The sequence below is a fragment of the Arvicanthis niloticus genome, chromosome 5, assembly GCF_011762505.2.
Source record: "Arvicanthis niloticus isolate mArvNil1 chromosome 5, mArvNil1.pat.X, whole genome shotgun sequence".
In the NCBI taxonomy this organism is placed as follows: domain Eukaryota; kingdom Metazoa; phylum Chordata; class Mammalia; order Rodentia; family Muridae; genus Arvicanthis; species Arvicanthis niloticus.
In genome coordinates, this window is record NC_047662.1 from 21762523 (window position 1) to 21780625 (window position 18103).

The window sequence follows — 18103 nt, forward strand, 5'->3', positions numbered from 1 at the left end:
GACGGTCTCTCGTGTGTCCTTTGGGTGCGTGTTATCCTGAGACTTAAGTGGACCCCTTTTTGGGGAGTCCCGGACCTTTCACCCTCAGAGGCCAAGGAGCATTGAATCCCATGAAATAGTTCCAAGCAGCTGTGAGCTTCCAGGTATGGGTACTGTGACTTGAACCCAGGTCCTTTGCAAGAGCGGTAAGCACTCTTAAACACTGAACCATGTCTCTAGTCCCAATTGAGCGCAGTCAGCAAGTATGGAGACACCGTGGGTCCATACCTGTATCTGCAGCCTCCCTGGGCCAGTATTAGCTTTTGGCATACAGCTCTATCATGCGTGCCAGTGGAACACATGAGTCCCAGAGTTCAAACCCAGGCTCTATGATCTCACTGAATGACCTTGGGTGAGGATCGGAACCTTTATTTCCCTTTCCATACATGGTTATATTCTCCCACTGCTGCAGAGCCTAACAGTGAGGACCAAATGAGACCATGCAAGTGAAACATCCCCGCATCAGTCAATTAGGTGCCCCTCCCCCAGCATGAAACCTGGAGATAAAATCGCCCTCTGAGCCGTAAGCCAGGAAAATCTACACATCACGGAGGAGAAGAGCCAGGTGGGGGAGTGAATGAGGCGAGAGATGGTTTTGTAAACGACCGAAGAGTTTTGTGAACGGAGCGAGCAGCAATCAAGGTGACCGGGCTGTAATCTCAGGGAGGCAGGGCGAGAGAGGCTGTGATTGAAACGGAGAGAGGAGAGAGCCGTAGCTTAATCAATTGCATTGTGCTCTATCTGGAGGGAACAGAAGGCGGTACTGAAATGGGGGTGCCAGGGAGGTTCATCCAGCTGCTCTGGAGGGAGTGATGGGGAACCTGTAGACACAGGGAAGGTCTGGTAGGCTGGAGAGCAGCAAGGGGCCTGGAGCTTTCCAGATGGTTCACCACACTGCTGGGCCTTCACTGAAACCACATGGGCAGAAGGCAGCAGGCAGAGCCCCAGGAGGCAGACAAGAATATCTTGGTTCCAGGAAAGGGTTGTGAAGGATGAGCGCTAGCTAAATCTGGGGCCAGAGACTTGGTCTCCGCCCTTGATCTGCCAGCTTAATGTCCTGGACACCTTAAAAAATCTGACTTAGGTCAGGCATGATGGTATATGCCTACGATTCCAGCATTGAGGAACCTGAGCAATATATATAGGGGGTCTATTTCAAAATGGATGTGGGGGGGGGCAGCTACAGCTTACCTCACAGTACCTCAGTTTATCAGAACAGCCGCCTGTTTTTCTAGATGATGTGAGGCTGAAATGACAGCATGCCCTTAGCAGGACCCCTGGCACAGAGTCACCATTCTATAATGGCAGTGGCAGACATCTGATGTGTATTAAACATTTAATGTTACTTCACAGATGAACAAACTGAAGCTTGGCAAAATTAAACACTCGCGTAGAGCCACCAAGCCAGCAAATGGTAGAGGCAGGGTCTTCAGCGGCAGGGTTCACAGTGGAAACTGCAGCTCCAGAGCAGGAAGAGAGAAACAACACTACTTTCTGTATACCAGGTTCTTATGACTGTGGCTGGTTAGGACCCTACGGTCTTGAGAAGCCTTGGTACCTGAGAGTTTGCCTGCAGAGCTAAGGCTGCCTTCCTGTGACATGTGACACCTGGATTCTCTCCATCTTTATTTTTTCATTTATTTATTTTTTATTTTATATGCATTGGGGTTTTGCCTGCATGCATGTCTGTGTGAGAGTGTCAAATCTTAGAGTTGCACACAGTTGTGAACTGCCATGTGTTTGCTGGGAATTGAACTCAGGACCTCTGGAAGAGCAGTCAGTGCTCTTAACCTCTGAGCCATCTCTCCAGCACCTTCCCTCTGTCTTTTGATTCCATTCAACAGCCTCCAGCACAACCCTGGTCAAAGGGAACTTTTAGCAGATGCCGCCCTGCCCCTTTCTTTTAGACTTCTCAGTTTAGCAGGGGGTTCTAGGGAATCTTTCTGCTGATAAGTAGAGAACACACACACTCGAACACACACGCACCATCCTTTCTAAAGCCCAGTGGTAATGAAGTCTAGTGAAGAGACTGCGGGCTTTGTGTGAGTTCAGCCCTGCCATGTGCATCTGAGTGATCCAGACATATCAGGTAACCCTGGGCTTCGGTTTTCTTATTCAGTGCAACTAATCATAGGAAACAGTTTCAGCATTAGATTACATGGAGGAGAAAAGCCACAAACATATCTTACAGTCAGCAGGCATGTTTGTTTGTTTGCTTGTTGGTTTGTTTGAAACGGGGTCTCCACTATTATCCTTAGCTATTCTGGACCTCGCTGTGTAGACTATGCTGGCCTCAAACACATACCTATCTGCTTGCTTCTGCCTCCCTAGTGCTGAGACTAAAGGTATGTGCCGTCAGGTCCCAGGCAATTTAATAGATTAAACTGGGCATGGTCGGACACAACTGGAATCCCAGCATTTGGAAAGTGGAGGCAGGAGGATTCGGAGTTCCAGGTCATTCTTGGCAATGTAGAGTTTGAGATCAGCCTGGGTTATATGAGACCATGCCTCTTTTTTTTTTTTTTTTTTTTTTTAAAGGGTAAGTATATGTTTATTTATTTATTCATTATTTCTTCACCCAAAGGGAAAGCCTCCAGGTCAGGAATAGCTCTTACTCATTTTTATATGCCCAGGGTCCTGCTCAGTGAAGGGTCCATCCGAGTCAATTCTTAGTAATTGCCTAGTGCATCAGCGACTCCCAGCTCCCAGGCTCCTCTCCTCTCTCCCATCAATAAGTCAGAGGGCCAATAAACACTTCCTGACAGGAGAGGTAGGAGTCCATATTTCCTGTTCTCCTGGTTTCCAAACAGAGGCAATGCTAGCTGCCAGTTTCTTCAGGGAGGACCCAAGAAGTACATCAGAGATTGTCTACCATCTCTGATCCCAGCTAGTAGGTGCTCAATGTTACTATAACAAAAATACTTCCAAAGGTCTCCAAAAGTTCCCTGGGATGGGGAAGAACCTACCCCACTCTCCAGTGAGATCCTATGAGCTAGGCCTCTTGCCTTCATCCTCCTCTTGCCGTGTTCTGGGGAACCTGACAGCTGTACAGCATTTGTTGTATTCTTCACCACGCCTAAGACTGTCCCAGTGTGCCTGTGATGGCTGGGAAGCAGGCTGAAATTAGGCAAGGAATTAGCTGTACGCAGATTCAAAACCACATTTGTCTATTTGCAGTCACCTGCTTTCTGTGTCTCTCAACTCATGGTAAACTGACATGTAGGTGAACAGTGGGACTTAGGGGTGTCCTGAAACTCCACACACTGGGTACCCAGCACTTAGTAGGTAAGAGGGAACTGCTCATCACCCCCACTCTGCCCTCCCCTCAAATAGCCAAAGCTGTCCTGTTTGCCTCCTGTGGACTACCACCCCTCCCCATAGATGGCTCAGGGAATTGTCATACCCTGATGTGTACCTCATCATTGTTCTTACATAATGAATAAACACATACATATCCCTCAGAGAAGTGGTGAGCCTCCAAGGGTTCTCTCCCTCAGACCTGGGCCTGCACCAGAGCATCTGGTCTGAAGGCAGGGAATCAAGCAAAGACGTTCCGTTCTGTTCCCTGCCTTTGTAACGAAGAGAAACCCAAGAGAGCCTAAGAATTAAGTTCTTAGGGTCTGGGCTGGAACAGGAGGTAGGAAAGCAGGAATAAGGGATAAGTGGCAGAAGAGAAATACAATTTTATAAATAACTAGACAAAGTATGAGTATTTTTAGGAAATGGGAGAGAGAAGCTAACAGTATGTAGAAGCCTAATGGCATGGGGAAAATAGTACTGGGGTCAGAGTGTGCGAGAGACGAGCTCTGAGCATCCATTTACTTCATCTGTGAAATGAGTGGGGTGCCCTAGATTTTTGGATGGGGCATGGGTGGGAAGGGAAGAAAAAGTGCTTGGGGTCAGGGAAGGCAAGGGATGAATTCCTAGTCTCCATTTGTACCCTCTATAAAATGGCTTCAGAGCTTCAGGCCTTCTCTGATATGCTAGGATTCCACAGGGTTCCAAGTCTTGGAGCACTGAGACCAGAGCACCCTGGGGATTGGCGATTGGCAAGGACAAGTACATACTGCCAGAGGGTCACTGATACCCAATCAGGCTATGTCTGGTCTCCGGGCTGATACTGTGGTTCCGTGGAGGTAAAATAGTCTTCCAGGAAAGACTGCAGGTACTCAAAGGTGGGCCTCTCCTCTGGATCCAGACGCCAGGTTTGCTCCATGACTTCATACAGGGATGTCGGGCACCCTGGAGGGCATGGCATGTGGTAGCCATGTTCTACCTGTTCCAGCACTTCCCGGTTGTTCATGCCTGAGGAGTGGTACTCTGTCAGCCAGTGGGAGGAGCAGGGGTGGAGAAGGTCTATCCCATGACCACACCCCCCGAATCACGGCTCACCTGGGTAAGGAACTCTACCCTTGGTGATCAGTTCAGTGAGCAGAATCCCAAAGGACCACACGTCTGATTTGACAGTGAATCTGCCAAAGAGGGCAGCCTCTGGGGCTGTCCACTTGATGGGGAACTTGGTTCCTGGAGATATTGAGGAAGAAGGTAAGAAGGTAAGGTTAATAGGGGAGAGGGGTGTCCCTGGGAACTGATGGATTAAGAGAATGAGGACTCTAGGATTGGATGTCTTGGGGACCCCGAGCATAGAGGTCTCTTCACAACAGAAAAGACCTGCTATTTATGAAGTCAGCGCCTACTGTGTGTGTAGTATTGTGCTAGGCACTTTCCACACATGGTTTTGCTTCTCAAGATAAGATATTAGAATGTCTCTAGCCACCGGGCAGTGGTGGCGCACGCCTTTAATCCCAGCACTTGGGAGGTAGAGGCAGGCAGATTTCTGAGTTTGAGGCCAGCCTGATCTACAGACTGAGTTCCAGGACAGCCAGGGCTACACAGAGAAACCCTGTCACAAAAAAGAAAAGGAAAAAAAAAAAAAAAAAAAAAAAAAGAATGTCTCTAGCCTTTACTGAGAGCTGGTCACAGTTTCATTTGTCTTGGTTTGGGTATTACAGTGCTGGAAGCAAATTCAGTCCCCCTTCCACTAAGCAAGCATTCTCCCACTGAGTTATAGCCCCAGGTCCTGGTACTGTTCTAGGCAATATGTCAATCAACACATCGAGCTCACTGCATTGACCTCACCTCACCAGTTGGGAAAAGAAGATGGCGAATAAGTTCTCCGCCCAGCCAGCGCAACCAACGAATGGCTGCGGTCCATACTAGGCATTCTGGCTACAGATCTGGTGTTGTTATACTCTGTTGTCTTCTGTTTAAGACTTAAAGTTAGTCTGTTTAAATCTGCTTAAGACTTAGAGACTTAGCAGTGTCTGGTACTTAGTCAGTTGCTGATAAATACTTATTTTCTTATTGTGGACTAAGTATTTTCATTTTATAGATCAGAAATGGCATCTCACAGGTAACTCTAGACGTGTGGGTAGCTAGGGTTTGGAGGGGAGACTTGAACTCAGAATTGCATGTGACTCACATCAGGATTGGGGGTGTCTGGGATCATCAGGGATGGGGAAGGGTTCCCTACTATGTGGGGTGCACAGCAAACCCTTAGAGGTTTTGATCTCTAGGGAGGTAGGTAGAGGCCATTCACCTTGTTGGGGATTATACTCATTGTCCTCTATGAGGCGTGCCAGCCCGAAGTCAGCGATCTTACATATTAGATGCTCCCCCACCAGGATGTTGGCTGCTCTCAGGTCTCGGTGAATATAGTTCATGCGCTCCATGTAGGCCATGCCCTCAGCTACCTGGGGGCGGGGGAAGGAAGTGAGAGGCAGGCGCTAGCGTGGGCTCACAACACCATAATCACAACACCTGAAGGGTATATGGGAGTCTCCTGAAAACTCCACAGTGGACATCCCACCTCCTCCCCACCGCTGTCCAGAGCACATGGAGACTCGGCAGCATCTTCCTGCCTCAGGTCTCAGAGCTCATAAGGTGGACTAGGCTGCAGTTTTAGTGGATGAGGGGATACGGGGTTTATGGAAGGGCAATAGGAGAGAGATCTGGGAGATGAGGCCTGCTGGTTCAGCGTACCTGGGCAGCCATGTCCACTAGATGGGGCAGCACCAAGTTCTGACCCTCTCGATTTTTTAGGAAATCCAGCAAGCTACCTAAGGAAGAAGCAGCCAGAAAATCGGCAGCAAGCCCTTACTCCCAACAAGCCTTGTCCACCCTGGTCTTGCCCTTACCCAGTTAATCTAGCCTCCCTCTGCCTCCCTCTCTTTCCGTTCTTTCACCTAGATCAACCTTCCTGCTCTGTCTCCATCTCCGAATCCCTGGACACGACCACTTAGATTCCTCCCCAAGTCCTCTCTCCATTCCAGAGCTTGCTCTGGTAAACTCAAAGGGATCCACCAGTTGGCTAAGCACCTTCTAGCAAAAGGAGGCCCCGCCCCCGCAGCAGTCTCCGCCCTCTAACCTGCCCCTCCTCTTTCTCTGGAACTATACAGTTTCTAGCCCCTTTGCTGGTGGTAGCCCCATCCCACCCATCCAAACCCCGCCTCCTACCCTGCTTCCCTCACCATAGCACATGAACTCTGTGACAATATAAATGGGTTCCTCTGACACCACCGCGTACAGCTGCACCAGCTTGTCGTGCCTCAGCAGCTTCATGATCTGTGCCTCCTCCAGGAAGGCCTTCGGGGACATGGTGCCCGGCTTCAGCGTCTTCACTGCCACCTTTGTGCTGCAGTTCCACGTGCCTGCTCCGTGGCAGAATACTCAGTCAAGACTGGCTCCCAGAAAATCCTGTCCCTTTTCCCAAACCCCAGACAACCCCCCCAGCATCCTCCATCCCCACCCCACGCCCCATCTCCTACCCAGCCACACGTCTCCAAAGCAGCCAGTGCCCAGCCTGCGTTCAAGCGCTATGGAGCTACGGTCGATCTCCCAGGCATCCTTGGCCAGGCCTAGAGTCTGAGGCTTCATGGTGGTGCAGGGCGCCGTGAGCAAGTAGCACAGACCATCATTCGTTTCTGAAGGAAGGACAGATGGAAGGAGGTCACAGACGGAAAGTTTTGGATACTCTCTCCGAAATTCTATGACAGGCTAGCATCAGACCTCAAGTTTAGCTGCTATAAATAACCAGGCCCTAGTGGAATATGGTGGCTCATGCTGTTAATTCCAGCACTCAGTAGGCTGAGGAAAGAGGAAGGAGTTTGGTGCTAGCCTAGGCTACAGGGTCTAAAATAAACAAACAAGCAAACAAATCCAGAGAAATGACAATAGTTTACAGTTTGTCTTCACAAGCCAGGATTAAAAGGAAAAGAAAGAAAGGAAGGAAGGAAGGAAGCAAGAAAGAAAGGAGCCAGGTAGTGGTGGAATACAACTTTAATCTCAGCACCCAGGAGGCAGAGGCCAGCCTGGTCTACAGAGCAAGTTCCAGGGCAGCCAGGGCTACAGAGAGAAACCCTGTCTTGAAAAACTGAAGGAAAGCCGGGCAGTGGTGGCACAGGCCTTTAGTCCCAGCACTCGGGAGGCAGAGGCAGGCGGATTTCTGAGTTCGAGGCCAGCCTGGTCTACAGAGTGAGTTCCAGGACAGCCAGGGCTACCCTGTCTCGAAAAACCAAAGAAAAAGAAAAAAAAAAGAAAGAAAGAAAAAGAAAAAAAGAAAAACTGAAGAAAAAAAAAAGGTTCATATCTGAGCTCACAGCCAGGAAAGAAGACAATTCAGTCCTCTGAGTAGGGGAACTTGTTGGTGGCCGAGGAAGGCTAGTACCCAAAAGAGAGATGATTCCTGTGGGAACTTAATGGCTCTCCCTAAGAGGCAACCTCCAGCCAAGCCTTTAAGGATAAGGACCAGTTCTGACAGGGGAAAACAGAGGTAAGGTTCTGAGGCAAAACTGTGGACATGAGCCCATTCCTGCCACGAACCTCATCCTGGGCTTAACCAGTCAAGCTGAGAACGTTAGGGAATGAAGTTGTCTGGCTTCCATGCTTCGGTTTTACTCCTGGATGGACCATAATTGCTTAACCCCACAGCCAGGCCTCTGTCTGGTCAGGTCCTTGCTGCCTCCTGCTCAGCGTCAGAATTGTTGTCTTCTGCTTGTCTTGCTTGGGCAATGACCCCAACTGTCCAAGGGACCTTGCCTTCAACCTTGTCCCTGACATCCAAGTAGCACACAACAACCAGAGGTTCTCCTCAAAGTGCTGGTCAGCTTCTGCCGCCCACTGCTGAGATAAACCCTGCTTACCAGGTATTTACAAAAGTACAGTTATGAAGTAACACTGAAATAATTTTACCGTTGGAGGGGTCACCACGAGGAATGAAAGGGTCTCAGCATTAGGAGAGTTGAGAATTCCTGGCTTAGAGCCTCTGATGATGACTCTGCCTAGGAAGTACAATAAGGCCAGCAAGGTGGCTCAGAAGGTAAAGGGGACAGCCAGCAGCAAGCCTAACCACCCAGGTTTGGTCTCTGGGATCTATATGGTGGAAGGAAAGGACTTATTTCTGTAAGTTGTCCTCTGATTTCTTTTCTTTTCTTTCTTTCTTTCTTTCTTTCTTTCTTTCTTTCTTTTTTTTTTTTTTCGAGACAGGGTTTCTCTGTGTAGCCCTGGCTGTCCTGGAACTCACTCTGTAGACCAGGCTGGCCTCGAACTCAGAAATCCGCCTGCCTCTGCCTCCCAAGTGCTGGGATTAAAGGCGTGTGCCACCACTGCCCGGCTGTCCTCTGGTTTCTAAACGTGGTACACACACACACACACACACACACACACACACACACATACCATGAGAGAGAGACAGAGACAGACAGAGAGAAAGAGACAAAGACACACAGAGAGAGAAACAGAGAGAGAGAGAGACAGAGAGAGAGAGAGCGAAAGCGCAACAAAGGCCCCACAGTTTCCATAGATGGAAGCCAGCAAGATTTTGCTCAGCAGGTAAAGAAGACATCTGCTGGCAACCCCAATGACCTGAGTTTTATCCCCAGGACACACTTGGCTGAAGGAGAGAATCAACTTCCAAGAGTTGTCCTCTGACACTCATGAGCCCCTCCCCCCAAATAAATAAAATGTCAATTTTCAAAAGTTCCCACAGGCTTAGGTCTGGAAGCAAGAACATTAGGAGGCATGACAAGTCATGCCTCTGTGTCCTCAGAATCCACACAGAGCGGATCCTAGCCTGGGGGCACACATACTTTGCCCAGCCACTACTTCTTTAGGAGATCGGTTTGTTCTCCAGGCCTCAGTCTCCCCATCGGGACAACATGGTCACAGTGAGCAGCTCACCCATGTAGTGCCGCACCAGGTCCTGCACAGATTCGAACTGGGCCCGAGTGGTGATGTAGTAGCCTCCCGTGTCCAGCTTCCGGATTTTATAATGCTTTATGTGGTCACCTCTGCTCTGGTCCCAGTCACGGATGGACAGGGAGTAGGCACCTGGGTGGAAAGGGTCGTTTAGTCCTCTTCTCACTCAGACTTAGATCAGGAAGAGGCCCCAAAGGCAATTCCCAGAGTCCATCTTAGCTCTGCCCCTCCACTTGGCCCTGACCCAAGCACCACCCCACTACCTTTAATGGCTGGTGGCATGGCATACCAACCCACCTTTGGTGGTCTCACTTTCCCTGATAAGAAATGCTCCCTGAGGGTTGCCAGAGGAGAGAAGTTGCCTTTCTGCATCCTTTCTACTGATCTTTCCAAAGTACCACCTGTTAGGAAAAGCAGGCAGAATCAGGCACATTCTTTTTAAACGACTTTATCTTCCTGGGAAGTCACCACACAAGCCAAGCCTGCTTCCTCATCTGACAAATGCACTGCTGGGATCTGCTCCATGACTTGGCTATAAGGATCCAGAGAAGGGGAATGAGAAAGTGTCTGGCACACATGGTCGATGCCTAAGAAAGACCAGGATTCTCTTTTCTACCCACTGATGTCTCCTGAATTAAAATTGTTGGAATCTTCCTCGTGTGGTGGTATAACCCCAGCAATCAGGAGGCAGAGACAGGTGCCGCTCTGAGTTTGGGGGCACCCTGGTCTACACAGAAAGTTCTAGGTCACATAGTGTTTTAAAAACAAAAAGTGAGAGGACAGGGCATGGTGGTACACACCTTTAATCCATGCACTCAGGAGGCAGAGGCAGGTGGATCTCTGTGAGTTCAAGGCTAGCCTGGTCTACAGAATGAGTTCTAAGATAGCCAGAGAAACTCTGTTTCTGAAAAACTGAAAGAGACAGACAGAGAGAGAGAGAGAGAGAGAGAGAGAGAGAGAGAGAGAGAACCATAAAAGTCAGTGGTAGTGTATGCCTTTAATCCCAGCACTTGGGAAGCACAGGCAGGCAGATGTTCCAAATCAGTCAAGCTACATTGTAAGACCTTATATCAAACCAACCAACCAACAAACAGAAACTGGTAGAACACAGGCATCAGTGACCTTTTCAGGTACCACAGGGCCCTTGATCCATCTCACTAGACCTCTCCACAACCCATTTTACAAAGAACTGAAGACTCAGAGGGAGCTGACTACCAGCCTATCAGCTCTCAGCCACCAGGCTAGCTGTTTCGAACAGTCTAATGTCCTCACTTGTCCTAATTCTCTCCCACCACCCCAGGCAATCCTTCGGGACCCTGCCCCACCCTAGCCCCAAATTCATCCCTGTTTGATGCTGTCTGAGACAACGGTAGCCCCAAGCCTTGTGTGTATATGCAGTAGATTGGAGAGAACAGATGTGACCACACACACTGTAGAAGACTCTGTTGTTATCTGATCACTAAATTGCACCTTGTGGGCTTGATAGAAAGGAACACAGTTTTCAAATCAAGGGAGGCAAAGACACCTGGAACGCTGGCACGCTCAGTCCATACCTGAGCACCAGGCAAATCTGGGAGACAGAAGGGGCAGCCTTGGCAAATGGAGAGCCTAGGAAGGCAGGCAGCAAGAAGGAGAAAGGATTAAAGGACTATACCAGACACATTACCAAAAAATTTTAAGGTCCTCCTTCAACCCCGGTGCAGTGGTACATACCTTTGACCCCAGCGCTCTGCAGGCAGAGGCAGGAGGATCTCTGTGAGTTTAAGGCCAGGCTGGTCTACAGAACTAGTTCTAGGACAGCCAGAGGTACACAAAGAAACCCTGTCTCAAAAAAAGCCAAAAACTTCCTTAAGGACCCGTAGAGTAAGTCAGCACCTAGGAGGATGAGATAATGTGAAGTAGCCTGTGCTACATCGCAAGACCTTGCTTCAAAATAAAAACCAAGCCTTAACAGACTGGGCACTTCCTTTGTGGTAGATGACAGCCCTGAACATAAACAGACTCGATTATAATATTCAGAGGGAGGTGCCGTGTTAAACTTATAAGACAGATGAGGAATTGAACCAACTACCTACTGGTTAAGGAGCTTGCCTGAGGCCACACTGTGACCCAAAACTGGAACCCAAACTGTCTCCTCTCAGGCCTGGGCTCTTAACCAGGGCTCCACATGAAGCACGTTAGACATCATCGTGCTGCCCAGGCTGTGGGCACAGCTGACCCAACCCCTTGACCACTGCCACCCCACCCGTCCTGACGTCATACTTCATGCTTTCTGTCATTCTCCACAATCTGGCCTCCTTTCTCTTATGCTCTGGACTTGCCCATGTCTTACTCAAGAAACTCCATCTCACCCCATAAACAGCCCCCTGAAACTGCCCATTCTTCAATCCCCAAACACATACCTTCCTCTTTCCTAGAGGGAAGAACTTCTGAGTCCTATATATTGTTGTATTATAGAGATTTATTTCTTTGTAATTACTATACATGCATGTGTGTGCAAGTGTCTATGGGGGCTGGAAGAGGGCATCAGAGTCCTTGAAACGGTAGTTAAAGAGGGTTATGAGTCTCCCTGTGGGTGCTAGGAATTGAACCCTGGTGCCACCAGTGCTCTTAACCACTGATCCATCTTTACAGCCCCCTACTTTTTTCTTTTAACACACACACACACACAACCCTCAATTATTGCATTTTCTGTATTGTTTTGTGTGTGCACGTGTACATACATGCTATAACAAAGAAGTGGAGGTCGGAGAACAAATCTGTGCATGCTGGCTCTCTCCTTTCACCCTGTGGGTTCTAGAGATCAAACTCAGGTGGTCAGGCCTGACAGCAAATGATTTTACCAGCTAAGCCATCTTCTGCATGTTTGGCCCTGGCTTCTCAGCCTACTTTCACTTAGACCCACATTTTCCCCTCTTGAGACAATACTTCCTTCCCTCCCACTAACTCCCTCCTTCCTGGACTCTGCTGTCAAGCCCATTTTTACATCCCATGTGACAAAGGTGCCTTATGAGGGTCACCTCCTCACCAAGGATGAGGGCAGCCTCAAATCCCCCCTCTCCTGTTTTCAGAAAATCCTCCTCCAGCCTTGGGTGTGCTGCACTGGCCGGGTCTGCTTTCCTCATGTCTCCAACTGCTCTTTCTTCTCCAAGGTCATCCCCAGCGTCCAATCCCAGGACCACTGTGTCCCCCACTCTCTTCCTCCTTCCTTCTACTAGGCAGCTCTAAGTGCCATCTCTACTCAGATGAGGCCCAGTTCTTACCAGCACCAGTGTGCCATCTGCCAGGGCTACAGGGAACAATGATAGAGTCTCAGGAACAATTAGGAACAGGTGCCCCTTTCTCTGGGATATCATGTGGGAAGTGGCATGGCCTGGCACCTCTCATGCACAGGGCAGCCTGGTCTAGCTTCTGGCAACTTCCTTCACCTGTAGTGTTCCTTTCTATAAACCACAAAACTACACCCCCTGTAGGCTGCCGACCCGACTCGGCTGGTCAAGATGGTGCCGGCTTCTGGTATGATCTACTGGTAAACAAGTGCACTGTGCATGTGATCATCTTTGGGCCAATTCAGTTTTGGCGCCAACTCCTCCCGAGTGGGATATGCTAATGAGGTACTGCAATCCTGACCAATCGCCCCCTCCCGAGCGGGGTATGCTAATGAAGCACTGCAATTCTGACCAATTGTGCACCTCCATGCGCTTTCCCCGCCCAGGGCTGAGGGTATATAAGCAGCTCGCCCTGGGCACTCAGGTTTCCCTGCAAAATGAAGAAGCGGTTCTACAATAAAGGCTGTTGAGAAGGATCCGGTTGTTCGCATCTTCCTTGCTGGTCAAGTGGGGCGTGACAACCCCCCAGAATCCATGTACCACCACCTGCTCCTGTGCCCCCATTTTATCAACTGACACCACACCTAACTTGCTTCTTCCAAAGATACTGGATTATCCAATCCTTCTCACTTCTCAGAGTCAGAGTCCTGAGGACTCTCACTCTGGTTTTGGAGATATAGAGTCTCATGTAGCCCAGACTACTCTCAAATTCATTACAAATGCTGGAATTACAGGCCCAAAGCTCCTATGCCACCGTGCTGGCTGGTTCTGTGTCAACTCAATGTAAGCTAGAGTCATCAGAGAGCTGAGGAAATGCCTCATTTTCTCAATTAGTGATCAATGGGGGAGGGTCCAGCCCATAGAGGGTTGGACCATCTCTGGGCTGGTGGTCTTGGATTCTATAAGAAAGCAGGACAAGCAATCCAGTAAGCAGTGCCCTCCATGGCTCTGCATCAGCTCCTGCCTCCAGGTTCCTGCCCTGTTTAAGTTCCTGTCCTGACTTCCTTTGGTGATGAACAGCTACGTAGAATTGTAATCTGAATAAACCCTTTCCTCCCCAACATGCTTTTTGGTCATGGTGTTTCTCTGCAACAATAGAACCCCTAACTGAGACACGTGCCCAATCTAGTTCTTCAAAGTCTCTCTTGTCATTTTTTTTCCCCCTCACAAATGTATGGGACACAACTTGAAGGTAGCTTTTTTGGGAGGAGGAGATTGAAGATGGAATCTAGAACCTTGCTCATGTTAAACCACACTGCAACCCCTCTCTGTCTACTTAACAAACTGAACTCTACGGATTGTTCCCTTGCATGCCTTCCTCATAGTAAATATGCACTCTGCCACTGAACTACACCCCCGGTTCCACTAGCTTTTGTTTTAGTGTCTTGCCTTCATGTTTGTCTATGCATCACATGCATGCCTGGTGCCTGCAGAGGCCAGAAGGGTGTGGGACTGGAGTTATACATGTGAGCTACCATGGGGGCTCTGGAAATTGAATCTTGGATCAGTGGTCTTAACTGCAGAGCCTCTTTAAAATATTTATTTATTTTACACATGCAAGTACACTGTTGCTGTTTTCAGACACATCAGAAGAGGGCATCAGATCTCATTACAGACGGTTGTGAGCCACCAAGTGGTTGCTGGGAATTGAACTCAGGACCTCTGGAAGAGCAGTCAGTGCTCTTAACCACTGCGCCATCTCTCCAACCCTGTTTTGCTTTGCTTTTGTGAGCTATTAGTTTTGTTTTGTTTGAGACAGAATCTCATTTTTTTACAGGCTGGCCTAAAACTCACTGCATCAAGGTTAACCTTGAGAGCTGGATGCCCTCTTCTGGTGTGTCTGAAGACAGCTACAGTGTAGTCATAAAAAAGTCTTTTTTTTGGGGGGGGGGATGACCTTGAGCCCAAATTCTGGGATTATCAATGAGTGGTTGATTTTGTGTGATGGCTGGGGAATCAGACCCAAGCCCTGATGCCTGCCAGACACACACTCTACCATACAAGGCACATCCCAGTGTCCTGTTCCGTTTTTTTTTTTTTTTTTTTTTTTTTAAAGACAAGATTTTTTTTCCTTTTTTTTAAAGATTTATTTATTTATATGAATATTGTGTCTCTATGTACACCTATTTGCTAAAAAGGAGGATCAGATTCATTAAAGAAGGTTGTAAGCCATCATGTGGGTGCTGAGAGTTAAACACAGGACCTCTGGAAGAGCAGCCAGTGTTTTTAACCACTGAGCCATCTCTCCAGCCCAACAGTTTTTAGGTTTTAAAAGATTAATTTGGCTGAACAGTGGTGGCACAGACCTTTAATCCCAGCATTTAGGAGGCAGAGGCAGACGGATCTCTTTGAGTTTAAGGCCAGCCTCTTCTAGAGAGAGTTCCAGGACAGCCAAAGCTACTGAGAACCCTGTCTTGAAAAACAAACAAAAAGATTTTATAACAATAATAAAATGTTATTATTGTTATAACAACAATAATAATTATTATTACTTATGTGTATGCGTGTTTGCTGTGTGTGTATGTTTGTGTACATGTATGTGTGCCTATAAAAGCCAGAAGAGGGTCTAAGATCCCCTAGAGTTAGAGTTACAAATGGCTGTGAGCTACCTGTCTCCGGTGCTGGGAAGGGCAGCAAGCACTGTTGACCACTGAGTCTAAGTCTCTAGTTCCCACCCATTATAGGCTTGAAAGCTCATGGGTAGTAATCCTTGGACACACCTCCCACTCTCAGGAATTCTTACATACTTTTCCTTTATAAGTCTGCACCGTCTCTGCTAAGATAGGTAGACAGACAGACAGACAGACAGACAGACACATACAGAGAGAGAGAGAGAGAGAGAGAGAGAGAGAGAGAGAGATTTGCGATAATATTACTGTTTCAGATAGGCAAGGTGTATACTGGCTAGCACATGGTATATGTCTAGCTGGGTCACACACCAGCTCCATCCGTTACTAGCTAGGAAAACTTGGGCAGAATATTCACTTTCTCTGTACTTCAGCTTCCTCATTTGATGTTTTATTTTTTAAAACAAAGTCTCACTGTGTGGCTGACCTGGAACTCACTATACAGACTAGGCTAACCTCAAACTCAGAGAGATGCACCTGCCTCTCCCTTGCAAATTCTAGGATTAAAGACCAGCACCTCTACCCTCGCCCGGCTTCCTCATTTGTAAAACAGAACCAGAGAGTTTCTATCTATCTGGACCACAGAGAAAGGCCTCAGTTATAGAACGCAGCACCTGCTGTGTTAGCTGCGGTCACTTCCATCCTTACCATCTTCTTATAACATGTGTGTGAGAAGGGGCCTCACAGTGGGCCTTGTCTTTTCCTAAGAGATAGCCTTGGAAGTTTAACATCAGGGTTTTCCCCGCAGGGCTGGCCCCAATCATACTCACTCTTCAGCCTGGATGGAATCCGCAGGAGCCACGTAGTTGCTGGGAACATAGCCAGTGTGTCCGGAGCTCAGGGAGCGAGCCTCCCACCAGTCATACTCCCTGTAGTCACAGAACACAGGGGGCAGTCAGCAGCACTTGGGGTCCAGGCTGGGCCACATTAGCTGGAGGGTGTCCTGGCCAAGTCTCACCTTTGATCCCCTCCCCACTCCAAGGGCTTCTCTTTGCCTGGTCTCCCAGCCTTGCAGGTGCCCTAGCTCTTTTCCCTGAGAAGGGAGTATGTTTGAGGATTCCCAGGCTTGTTCCTCTTGTTTTTCTCTGAGCAGATGCCATGGATGCTGACTGGGTTCCCTCCCCACTGGAAATTCCCAGAGGCTACAGATGTCCTTCTCGGATAAAATTCAGGCTTTATGACACAGTTTTAAACGTCCATGGATTCTGACCTGTCTCCATCTCCAACTTCTACTTTTTATTCTTTTGTTTGTTTGTTTTTCAAGTCATGGTTTCTCTATGTAGTCCTGGCTGTCCTGGAACTCACTCTGTAGACCAGGCTGGTCTTGAACTCACAGAGATCCACCTGCCTCTGACCCCCACCCCACTACCATGCACACTACCAACCACCAGGCTTCTTTTTTTTTTTTTTTTTTTTTTTTGTTAGTTTTTAGTGTGTGTGTGTGTGTGTGTGTGTGTGTGTGTGTGTGTGTGTGTGTAGGTCAAAAAACAACTTGCAGGAGTGAATTTCCCCCTTTCACTATGTAGTGGGTGGTCTAGGGGTCACACCTGCCCAGCCTTGAACCTCATTTGTTATGACGTACCCACACGCAACCTTTGGTGCTCTCTAGAAATCACTGTTTAGTCTTATTTCATCTTTTCTCACCTCTTCCTCCACTGTCTGCTTATTTTTCTGGTCTCAGCTTATAAACCTCTAGGAAGCCTTCCTCAATCACAGCTACCCTGGGGGATCAGGTTTAGTATTCTGCTGGTGTCTCAGCCCTTCATCTTCCCTCTTCCTGCAATCACCCAGGGCTTCCTTATTATCAACACTTCTCTTCGGGGCCTTGGATGGAACTCAAGGCCCATGTGCTAGCCCGGTTCTCCACCCCTGAGCTGTGCTCCCAGGTCTCACCCGGGAGCTTTATTGGCTTGTATGTCTCCATTAGGCTGGGGCTTTCCACCCGGGAATCTGAGTTTTGTTCTCTCTGGAACTTGCTCCCAGCCCAGGCCATGTCCTCAGTGGGGTAGCCCGGTGGTCACTTACGAATTGTTCAGGATATGGAACTTCTCGCCTTTGGTGAAGGTGAGGTCATCCCCTGTCCTGGCCTCATAGTCATACAGGGCGACGAAAGTGGTCACTCCAGTCCCTGCAGAGTCAGGGCTGCTCAGCAGGAGTAGGACTTAGAGAGGGGAACCAGGGAAGCTGCACCCCGGCTTCCAGTTCCCCAGCCAGGCATTGACATCCCTGCCGATACAGTGTTCCTGAAGGAGTTCGGGGACAGGTGGGGTTTCTGATTTGGGTTTCATAGCTTGTCCCTCTAGGTCCAGGACAAATAGCCTCATGTCCTTCTTGCCCTGGAAAGTGACTAATTTGCTTCCCCACCAAGAAGTCGTCTCACCTTCTGAAGTGACATATAAGAAATGTGTGTGTGTGTGTGTGTGTGTGTGTGTGTGTGTGTGTAAGAGAGAGAAACAGAAAGACAGAGACAGACACAAAGAGAGACAGAAATAGACAGAGGGACATAGACAGACAGAGAAACAGAGACAGAGAGACAGAAACAGACAGGCAGACAGACACATACACACACACACACACACACAGAGAGAGAGAGAGAGAGAGAGAGAGAGAGAGAGACAGAGAGACACAGAGACAGAGAGACACAGAGAGACACAGAGACACAGAGAGACATAGACAGATAGAGCCCCTGAAACTCATGATGTTCTGCCTCATTCTTCCAAATGGAAGGGTTCTCTTCACTACTTGCAATTATCACTGGAGTCCCTCTTTGATGAGAACAGAAAAAGACCCAAACTAGACTCCTAGGGTAGATTTACACACATGGACTTGGCTACTTTGAGCTACAGAATAGGG

General features: G+C 48.6%; 1 protein-coding gene across 7 annotated transcripts in view; it reads right to left on the bottom strand.

Moving 5' to 3' along the window:
- Nucleotides 1-3698: 3698 nt before the first annotated feature.
- The window catches only part of Fgr (FGR proto-oncogene, Src family tyrosine kinase), a 31047-nt gene continuing 16642 nt past the window's right edge, over nt 3699-18103 (bottom strand). For all 7 annotated transcript variants that reach the window (XM_076934056.1, XM_076934054.1, XM_076934051.1 and 4 more), the window contains exons 4-13: nt 17276-17378; nt 16021-16119; nt 9592-9695; nt 9277-9426; nt 6867-7022; nt 6570-6749; nt 6082-6158; nt 5639-5792; nt 4432-4563; nt 3699-4344 (exon numbers count right to left, since the gene is read on the bottom strand). In XM_076934056.1, coding sequence (XP_076790171.1) covers nt 4136-4344; nt 4432-4563; nt 5639-5792; nt 6082-6158; nt 6570-6749; nt 6867-7022; nt 9277-9426; nt 9592-9695; nt 16021-16119; nt 17276-17378 — 1364 coding nt within the window. In that variant the 3' untranslated portion in view covers nt 3699-4135. The remainder of the gene's footprint in view (nt 4345-4431; nt 4564-5638; nt 5793-6081; nt 6159-6569; nt 6750-6866; nt 7023-9276; nt 9427-9591; nt 9696-16020; nt 16120-17275; nt 17379-18103) is intronic.